Source organism: Chrysemys picta, chromosome 1 (genome assembly GCF_011386835.1).
Source record: "Chrysemys picta bellii isolate R12L10 chromosome 1, ASM1138683v2, whole genome shotgun sequence".
Lineage (NCBI taxonomy): Eukaryota > Metazoa > Chordata > Testudines > Emydidae > Chrysemys > Chrysemys picta.
The window spans coordinates 354,131,010-354,141,437 of NC_088791.1; the positions used below are offsets into that span (position 1 = coordinate 354,131,010).

General features: G+C 47.1%; 1 protein-coding gene across 1 annotated transcript; it reads right to left on the reverse strand.

Annotated features, from left to right (window-relative positions):
- Positions 1-9,133: 9,133 nt before the first annotated feature.
- Positions 9,134-10,081, reverse strand: LOC101941987 (olfactory receptor 52E4-like). The gene has a single exon (XM_042846421.2). The coding sequence runs from the start codon at positions 10,079-10,081 to the stop codon at positions 9,134-9,136; it is 948 nt and encodes a 315-aa protein (XP_042702355.2).
- Between the last annotated feature and the right edge of the window lie 347 nt (positions 10,082-10,428).

A 10,428-nucleotide genomic window follows, 5' to 3' on the forward strand; every position in this document is an offset into this window, starting at 1 on the left:
CTTGGGAGACAGACTTGTCCTCGCTTACAGACAACCCCCAACCTAAAGCAAATACTCACCAGCAACCACACATCACTGAACAAAACCACTTCCCCTGATCTCAGTGGGGCTGCACCCACTTACACCAGCTGAGGATTTGGCCCAAGCCATTTAACTAGAGAGAAAGTATCAGCAGAGACCAGTAAGCTAGAAGTGAAGAGTGCCAGCTCTGCCATGGATTCATAGGGTGACTTTGGGCACAGCTCTCCAGGCATTAAATGGAGATTATTTTTTATTATGTGTAATAGGCTGCTACTAAAAGGCCCTGATCAGGGATTACAAGTCACACCTTGCACTGATTTGGTTCCTGGAAGCACATTCTTGGGCCTCTATCACTGTGTACAGTTCTAGGCAGTGTTTGGTCCCTGGCAAAAAAGAAAGACAAAGCTGAAGACTGAGCTGTGTGCCTGTACTTTGTAACTGTTTCTTTAATAAATTCCTCCTGTTTAAGGAGGACGGCAACTCCACTGATCCCAACACAAAATTAACCTCACTGCATCTAATGCAAGTGAGAGGAGCAATGCCAGTTCATGGATATAGCAACGGTGCTGGCGGGGTCAAGACTTCCAGTCCCCATTCTCACCTCTGCCATTGACTCATTGTGTTGCCCTGGGCAAATCACTTTACTGCTGCTTGGCTCAGTCCCTCCATGACATAGCGATAACGCTGCCTAGCAGCCTAGGTAAAGAGCTTCTAGATGTAGTGACAAAAAACATCATGCAGAGCATACGTAAGACTCAGCTTCACTGTTCAGCTTCAGCCCCTGGGCAATGGGTGCCCTGTAGTTCCAGATAAGGTGCTATGTACATGTGTTAATATCAAATGAATGGAAGCTGTGCTGTTTATCTCCCTCCCTGTGAGCTACCAAAGCCACCCCGGCCTCTGCCCAGCATCCCGCCTTCCCAGTTAATGCTGGGGTTTATCCTTCTGCCTTGGTGGAAGAGGAGGAGCAGGGTGATGGGCTTCAGGAGACACTGTGGATAGGTTTCTGAAAACGTCCATACAATGTGCAGCGGCAGTCAAAAAAGTGAACAGAATGTTGGGAATCATTAGGTACGGAATAGATAATGAGACAGAAAATATCACATTGGTGCTATATAAATCCATGGTATGCCCACATATACTGCATGCAGATGTGGTCGCACCATCACAAAAATATACTTTGGATTTGGAAGAGGTACAGAGAAGGGAAACAGAAATGATTATTGGCATGGAACACATTCCATTTGAGGAAAGATTAAAATGACCGGGACTTTTCAGCTTGGAAAAGAGGGGGGATGTGTGAGGAGTCTAGAATCATGAATGGTGTGGACAAATTGAATATGGAAATGTTATTAACTACTTCACATAACAGAAGAACTAGGGGTCACCCAATTAATTTAACAAGCAGCAGATTTAGAAGAAACAAAAGGAAGTATTCCTTCACAGTCAATCTGTGGAACTATTTGGCAGAAGATGTTGTGAAGGCCAAAACAATACCAGGGTTCCAGCACAGAGGGAGAGGGAGCTTCACTTTACCCTTGAAACGACAGGTGTCCACTAGAACATGGTGAAGTTCATCCTGCAGCACAGTGGGGGACGGGTAGTAGACCCATGATGATCCTCTGGCTGGCCCGTGTTATGACCCTGTGTCCTACGGAGCTGGGCAAACAGACCACTGGTGCTGTGACTGGCACTGCGCAAGCCATCTCCACCTCCAGAAAGGGAAAAGGAGGTGTAGGGAAGAAAGCAGCCCCTAAAGCATCAGGGAGTGGAAACTAGACCAACGCCCCCTGAGGTTCGCCCAAAGACAGGGGAAATGAGACAATCCCTGGGCGGCAGTGGCATGGAATATGGAGAGGACAAAAATGAGTAGGGCTTCTCTCATCCCTGCCCTCCTGCCTCCGCTCTGTGCCTGTGACTAAGGGTCTGGCCAACCTAAACTAAGGTCTTCTGCTGCTGCTCCAGCCGGGGAGGCCTGGGCTCTTCCCCTCCCTTGGCAGTTCTTACAGGGGCTGGAGGCTTGAACTCCTGCCAGCTGAAGTGGAGGCAGCCTGGGATCGGGGCTTCTGTCCCCTTCTGCCAAACTGCTCCAGATGAATCAGATGAGGATTGCCATGTTCTGTTCATTCCCTCTGAACCACCTGGCACTGGGCACTGTCAGAAGACAGGCTACTGAGCTACATGGTTTTACCCAGTAGGGCCATTCTGATCTTCTTATTTAGACCCCAGATGTATCTGCCTCCTGCTGTAACACACTATAGACTATTCCCCTCCTGGATCTGAGATAAATCAGATGGGGTCTCTCTTTCCCCAGAGTTAGTAACAAAGTAAGAATAAACATTAAAATGTTAATACGAAGCAGTGCCCATTAAGTGATTTGCCATAATATGTGAGAACATTTTGTTTTAGAGATGACTGGGTCACAGCTGACAAGGGGAGGAGAAGACAGGAACAAGTGACAGGGTGAGGGCCTTGGGGAGAAGACACACAGCAGGGTCAAGGCTTGACAGAAGAGATGGGGCAAGATTGCAATTTCAGGGATCCAGCTATCAGCAATTAGAAAGGTGGCAACCCAGTGTAGTGTACATAGACTGATTCCCCAGTTCATCACATTGACACAGCACAGTAAGGACAGGAAAGGGTTTAATGTCTCTCTGTCTCTCCAGTAAGTGATTCAGGGAAGAGGCCACAGTGACAGGTCAGTGACGGCCAGCATGCAGAGAAAATAGAACATTGCCCCCTCGAGGCTCAGCTCTGTCTTCACGATGAACAGGATAGTAAAATTCCCCAACACGGATATGGCGTACATAGCACAGAAGGGAATGGAGATCCAGATATGGGCTGCCTCTAGGCCAGTAATACCAAGTAGGATGAATGTGGAGGGGTTGCTGAAGTCGGTTGTGTTGGAATCTGACATGGAGTAGCGGAGAAGTTCTCCGACTCTGAGACATAAGGATGTCTCCTGCCTGTACTGTAATTTCCCCTGACTTTCTGTGTTTTCCCAGGGTCTTGGGTGATGGTCGCAGCAGAAATGCCTGAATGGAGAGACAACGTTAATATGAGACACTACATGCACTAGTGGAGGCTGTTCTCATGGGAGAAGCAGATTGATCACTCTTCACACACTGAACAATGACATTTTAATTATTCAGAGAAAATAACTATGAACAATGACCCTACTAAATCCAATTCCATATTTTGCAGATTAATAATTCATACACTTTATGGTGGGGGAACCGTAAGACACATGAGCAGTAGACAAAAGTGTGGATACTGGTTATCCATCACTGGTTAATGACAGCCAGGATACGGAGTCCATACTATTGGGAGTTCTCCATTGATGCAGTTGGTCCAAATCTGAGAGTGGAAAAAAAAAAGATTTGGGGAATACAAGTGCTGGGAGAAACATCCCAACTAGAACATACCTCAGGGGAAAGACCTGGACACCATTGATAGCAGCTCAAGAAAAACCCCTGCTCATTTGCAGCAGTGGACAAAACAAAAGAATGTTCAGATCCCTAAGATATGGGATGGACTATAACATGTTCAGGCTATGTGTTCAGTTTTGGTCATCTATTAAGGATATAGCATATATAAAAGGGATTTCCAAGACAGGGTCAGACAATGGGGGAGGCTTCCATATGGAAACATATAGAAAAGTCTGGGACTCTTTAGTTTACACAAGAGACAAAGAAGAGAGCATATGATATAGGAGAGGAAAATAAAAAATGAAACTGATTTACATTCAAATGGACAATTTCCAGCCAGTACTATCTATAAACACTTAGTGCTCCAAGAGGACTAAGTTATCTCTTGGACCAGCTCCTGCGCTCCACTCAGGACTAAATCGAGAGTTGCCTCTCCCCTTGTGGGTTCCCGTACCAGCTGCTCCATGAAGCAGTCATTTAAAGTATCGCAAAATTTTGTCTCTGCATTTCATCCTGAGGTGACATGTTCCCAGTCAATATGGGGATAATTGAAATCCCCCTCTATTATTGAGTTCTTTATTTTGATAGCCTCTCTAATTTCCCTTAGCATTTCATCATCACTATCACTGTCCTGGTCAGGTGGTCGATAATAGATCCCTAATGTTATATTCTTATTAAAGCATGAAATTACTATCCATAGAGATTCTATGGAGCATGTGGATTCACTTAAGACTTTTACTTCATTTGATTCTACATTTTCTTTCACATATAGTGCCACTCCCCTCCACGCACAACCTGTTCTGTACTTCCGATATATTTTGTACCCCGGAATGATTGTGTCCCATTGATTGCTCTCAGTCCACCAGGTTTCTGTGATGCCTATTATATCAATATCCTCCTTTAACAGGGGCACTCTAGTTCACCCATCTTATTATTTAGACTTCTAGCATTTGTGTACAAGCACTTTAAAAACTTGTCACTGTTTATTTGTCTGCCCTTTTCTGATGTGTCCGATTCTTTATGTGAATGTTTCTCGTCTGATCTGGCGCTTACATTATCCTCTTCCATCCTCTGCTCCTGATTATAACCTAGAGAATCTCTATCAATAGACTCTCCTGTAAGAGAAGTCTCTGTCCGATCCACATGCTCCTCTGCAGCAGTCGGCTTTCCCCCATCTCCTAGTTTAAAAACTGCTCTGCAACTTTTTAATGTTTAGTGCCAGCAGTCTGGTTCCACTTTGGTTTAGGTGGAGCCCATCTCTCCTGTATAGGCTCCCCCGATTCCAAAACTTTCCCCAATTCTTAATGAATCTAAACCCCTCTTCCCTACACCATCGTCTCATCCACGCATTGAGACTCTGAAGCTCTGACTGCCTACCCGGCCCTGCACATGGAACTGGGAGCATTTCTGTGAATGCCACCATAGAGGTCCTGGATTTCAGTCTCTTCCCTAGCAGCCTAAATTTGGCCTCCAGGACGTCTCTCCTACCCTTCCCTATGTCATTGTTACCTACATGTACCACGACCACCAGCTCCTCCCCACCACTACACATAAGTCTATCCAGATGCCTTGAGAGATCTGCAACCTTCGCACCAGGCAGGCAAGTCACCATACTGTTCTCCTGGTCATCACAAACCCAGCTATCTATGTTTCTAAAGATTGAATCTCCCATTACTAACACCTGCCTTTTCCTTGTGACTGGAATTCCCTCCCCCGGAGAGGTAACCTCAGTGCGAGAGGATACACTGTCATCATCTGGAAGGAGGGTCCCAACTATGGGAAGGTTTCCCTCTGCTCCTGTTGACTGCTCTGCTTCCCTGGGCCTTTCATCCTCCTCAACAGCACAGGGGCTGTCTGACCGGAGGTGGGACAATTCTACAGTGTCCTGGAAAGCCTCATCAACATACCTCTCTGCCTCCCTTAGCTCCTCCAGTTCTGCCACCCTGGCCTCCAAAGCCCGTATGCGGTCTCTGAGGGCCAGGAGCTCCTTGCACTGAATGCAAACATACACCACCCACCGACGGGGCAGGTAATCATACATGCTGCACTAGATAGCCTCCACTCTGCTGCTGGGCTTCTGCCTGCATGATCTCCTAGTTAATGAAAGGGTTTTGTTTAAAGCAAGAAGTTTTGAATGTAGTTTAGTTTTAAAAAACAGCAAGAGACCATTTCCCCCTTCCCGCTCCCCTTCCAAACTCCCTTGCGAAACTCCCTGTTAGCAGCCCCTGGTCGCAAAGCTCCCTGGTCACTTGTGCACTGCTTTAAAAAGCCCTGGCCTGCTTGAATGTACCACGAATGGATCACTTGATAATTATCTGTGCTGTTCATTCTCTCTGAAGCATTGACATTGGCCACTGTCAGTAGACAGGATACTGGGCTAGATGGACCTTTGGTCTAACCCAACACGGCCATTCTTAAGTTCACTGAGAAAGGAAATGGTGTGCAGAAGTTGTGTTGTATTGTGTTTACCTGGATCTGGGTATCTCTTCTGCTGTCTAAAGTAGAGGAATTGTTTTAGAAACCTGTGAATGGTGTTCTGGGGGGGCCCACTCTGAGATTGCTCAATTAGGGCAAACTGCAAAGAAAGGGGCTTACAATCCCCAAAATGGGTGATTATTCTAATACTTGGATTTACCGAAGCAGCAAGAAAATAGCTTTCACAATGCTTTACACAGTTCCCTTAAAGCAGGGATCTCAAACTCAAATCACCACGGGGGCCACATGAGCACTGATACCTTTTCATAAAAAGATACAAAAACCCCCCACTCTGCCCCTGGCCTTGCCCCCACACCACCCCTTCCATGAGGTCCCACCACTTCCCATGCCTTCCCCGCCCCATTCCCACCCTTTCCCCAAGTCCTCACCCCAACTCGGCCCCCTCGGTGCCCCTATTCCAACCCTTTCCTCAAATCCCTGCCCCATCCCTGCCTCTTCTCTGCCTTCTTCCCTGAGCGTGCCACATCCCCACTCCTTCCCCCTACTTCCTGGGAAGTCTTAAGCACCGCTAGAAAGCTGTTTGGCAGCGGGAAGCGTGTCAGGTAGGTGGAGGAGTGGGGAAGTGGCAAGCTCGGAGGGCAGGCAGTGGGGCAGGGGGAGAGGAGCTTAGCTGCCAGCGGAGTCGGCACCTATGGTGGGCTGCAGGAAATAACTCTTTGGGTTGCATGTGGCCCGTGAGACGCATGTTTGAGACCCCTACCTTAAAGCAAAATAGGCTTGGGCTTCCACCCAGACAGCCAAGTCATGTATGATGATGATGATTGAAAATCTTGTTCATCATATAATAAAGTTCTACCAATACCAAAAGATTCTACACATCACCTCCCAGGAGAATGAATATTTCAGATATTACCCAAATACTCACTTACAGTCAATTCTTATTAACTAAACTAAGATTTATTTGAAAAGAGAGAGTATTGGTTAAAAGATGACAGATGATTCAAGACTTTAAGTCAGTTTCATAGGAGAGATGGCTGGCTTCAGAGTTGGATTAATGTAAGGTTATTATCTATTAAGCAGTTTATAGAGAGTTCACCAGAAACTTTAAAGAGATGTACAGAAAATGGTATTGTTGTGCCCAAGTTCATTCTAATATTATTTCCTACATATTCCACGTATGAATTAACTGAATACAGCTCTTGACAGGAATCATTTGGTTACACTGTTAACCTCTAACAAGCTGTCGTTGAACGTAGACTACTAAAGTCACTAAGTTCTATCAGTTCTTTAATAATACAAGTCTACATTTCAAAGCTCTAACCTATCTAAGATGGAATGGTCTAAATTACCGTTTACATATTTTTCAACTCTGTCTCTAAAGGGTGAATCTGGGTCAATAGACTGCAAGTTGCTTAACTCTTTCCTGTGTCAAACAACCCCTTTTGCAAGGCCTGGGGCTGTTTGGTTTAGCGATCATATGACGCAAAAAGGAGAAACTGGAAACAGAGTGTGCCCAAGGGGGAGCCCCGGGAAGGTTCTGCTGAAGTAATTGGAGAGTTGGGGGGGAGCCAAGCCAAACCTAGCCTCAGCGCCTTGGGCTTGGCATTGCGAGAGTGGGCCTGGAGACCCAGAGCCAGAGGCACGGCCTGAACAGTGCTGTGACTCAAAATCACAAGGGTCTTGTTTGTGGGCCCGAAACATGCTCAGCTGGTGAGTGTCCAGTTTCACAAGCTTGAGCGGGTCTGTGACAGCAAACCTGGAGCTGCTACAGAGATGTGGAAGGGGAGTGGGTCTGGCCAGGGAGGTGCCACAAGATATTTTCTTCACCTATATGTGGCTCCTCTGCCATCTGTGTTTCCCCAAGTGCTCTCGTTCCAGAACTGATCCAGCCGGGCTTCCCTGAGGGAAATGTTTGTGGAACACACAGTGCCTGTTTGGGGTCAGGGAGAGAGTTTGTGTCTCCCTCAGAAAGTGCTCCCCAGAACGGCAGAGACAGGGAGTCCCTGTTCTAGTGGGTTTAGTCCCATCTCTCTCTCTCTCTCTCTCCTGATGCATCCACCTCTATCTTTGCATTGTAATTCACCCACATACATACGTGCCTCCCTCTTCCTGTCACTTCTTAGTCCCTAGCCATTACCAACTAGCAGCCTGCAGCTGTGGCAGCCTATAGTCTAACCTAGTTGCTTGCCTATATATCTTTTCTTATACGTTTCTTATTTTCTTATGGGTTCGATTATTTGCTTTATTTATATATTTCAGTTTAAAGATGTATATTACAGTATATTTCACCTGTAACACAAGGGACCTGCAGGCCACATCCTGTATGTTGAGCTAAAGCAGTGAGCATATATGAAAAGGTGTGGGGAAAAGTGCAGCCAGAACCTCCTGTTGAAGTTTGGAGGAGTAGGAATAGGGTCTGCAACCTTGTGGATTGTAGATAGGCAGGTGCCAGGGTCTGCCTCATGCTGCAAAATGGGCAGGCATCTGGAATGGGGGGGAACTGTGCCATGTACATGCCCGTGCTCATGGTCCATGAAGGAGCCACCAACCGATAGCCCTGGTGGGCAATGGGACCAGAGCAGAGTGCTTAATGGCCTACCAGGGTTCCTCACCCTCCAAAGCTGGTAGCATGTCCTCCCACTTGGTATCAGGGCGTCTAAGGAAGTGAAGCATGTGGAGCATAAGCATGTAAAGTTGTTCCCTTGGAGGAATTCAGAAATGAACCGGGTGAAGGGTGTGCAGCCCGCTGAGGTTATGAAAGGGAGGTGATCATGGGGACATGGGACTCATGGGACAGGAGCCCAATCAAGAATTTCAGAGGTCCTGAGGGGAAGGGTGGGTGGGAAGCACCTTCTTGTAGGACAAATCCAAGGAAAAGATGTGAGAACATATTGGTTTTAGAGATGACTGGGTCACGGCTGACAAGTGGAGGGGAAGACAGTAGCAAGTGACAGGGGCTGGGCATTGGGGAGAAGACACACAGCAGGGTCGAGGCTTGACAGAAGAGATGGGGCAAGATTATAATTTCAGGGATCCAGCTACCAGCAATTAGAAAGGTGGCAACCCAGTGTAGTGTACGAAGACTGATTCCCCAGTTCATCGCATTGACACAGCACATTAAGGACAGGAAAGTGTTCAATGTCTCTCTGTCTGTCCAGTAAGTGATTCAGGGAAGAGGACCCAGCACCATGCACCAGCCAGCTCTGCACAGAGCTCAATCTGAGAGCCAGAGCACAAGGAGGAAACATTTAGGTCTCTTTCTGAGTAAAGAGCTGGAGCAGCCTGCCCCGGATCTGTTTTGTCCTCAACCCATAAATGATGGGGTGGAGCACGGGAGGCACCAGCAGGTATACAGTGGCAATGAGAACGCGCAAATGCAGTGGCACATTCTGGCCAAACCGCTGCGTGAAAGACGAGAAGAAATCTGGAATGTACAAAGCTAAGATGGCACAAAGATGAGAGATGCAGGTCCCAAAAGTTTTCAGACGGGCATTCTTTGTGGGGAGGCGGAAGATGGCCCGGAGGATCAGAGTATAGGAAACGGCGATAAAAAACACATCCATTCCGATCACAGAGAAAAGATCAAACAGGCCATAGTAACTACTGATGCTGATGTCAGCACAGGCCAGCTTCACCACAGCTATATGCACACAATAGGAGTGCGGGATGATGTTGGTTCTGCAATATGGCCACTGCCTCGCCAAGAAGGGATAGGGTAATGCGAGTATGCCATTACGCAACACCACGGCCAGGCCTATCTTGGCCACAACAGAGTTTGTTAGGGTCATGGAATATCTCAGAGGATTGCAGATGGCCATGTAGCGATCAAAAGCCATGGCCACAAGGATTCCAGACTCCATCTCTGAGAAGCAGTGAATGAAGTACATCTGTGTGAGGCAGGCACTGAAACTGATCTCCCTGGAATTTAACCAGAAGATGCTCAGCATTTTGGGCAGGGTGGATGTGGACATGACCAGGTCGGTGACGGCCAGCATGCAAAGGAAATAGAACATTGGCCCATGGAGGCTCGGCTCCCTCTTCACGATGAACAGGATGGTGAAGTTCCCCAACACAGATAATGCGTAAATAGCACAGAAGGGAATGGAGATCCAGAGATGGGTTGCCTCTAGGCCAGGAATGCCAAGTAGAATGAAGGTGGAGGGATTGCTGAAGTCGGTTGAGTTGGAATCTGACATGGAGTAGGGGAAAAAGTGTCCAACTCTGATGCATAAGGGTTTCTCCTGCTTTTACTGTATTTTCCCCTGACTTTCTGTGTTCCCAGGGTCTCGGATGATGGTCACAGTAGAAATGCCTGAATGGAGAGAAAACGTTAATATGAGACACTGCATGCACTAGTGGAGACTGTTCTCAAGGGAGAAGCAGATTGATCACTCTTCACACACTGAAAAATGACATTTTCATAAATCAGAGACGATAACTATGAACAATGATCCTACTAAATCCAATTCCATATTTTGTGGTGCTCCCTGGATTAATAATTCGTACACTTTCTGGTGGGGGAACCGTAAGAAGCACGAGCAGG

What these genes read in the sequence shown, in the direction of transcription:
- LOC101941987 (XM_042846421.2), bottom strand. Translation starts at nt 10,081, where the DNA reads ATGTCAGATTCCAACTCAACCGACTTCAGCAATCCCTCCACCTTCATT.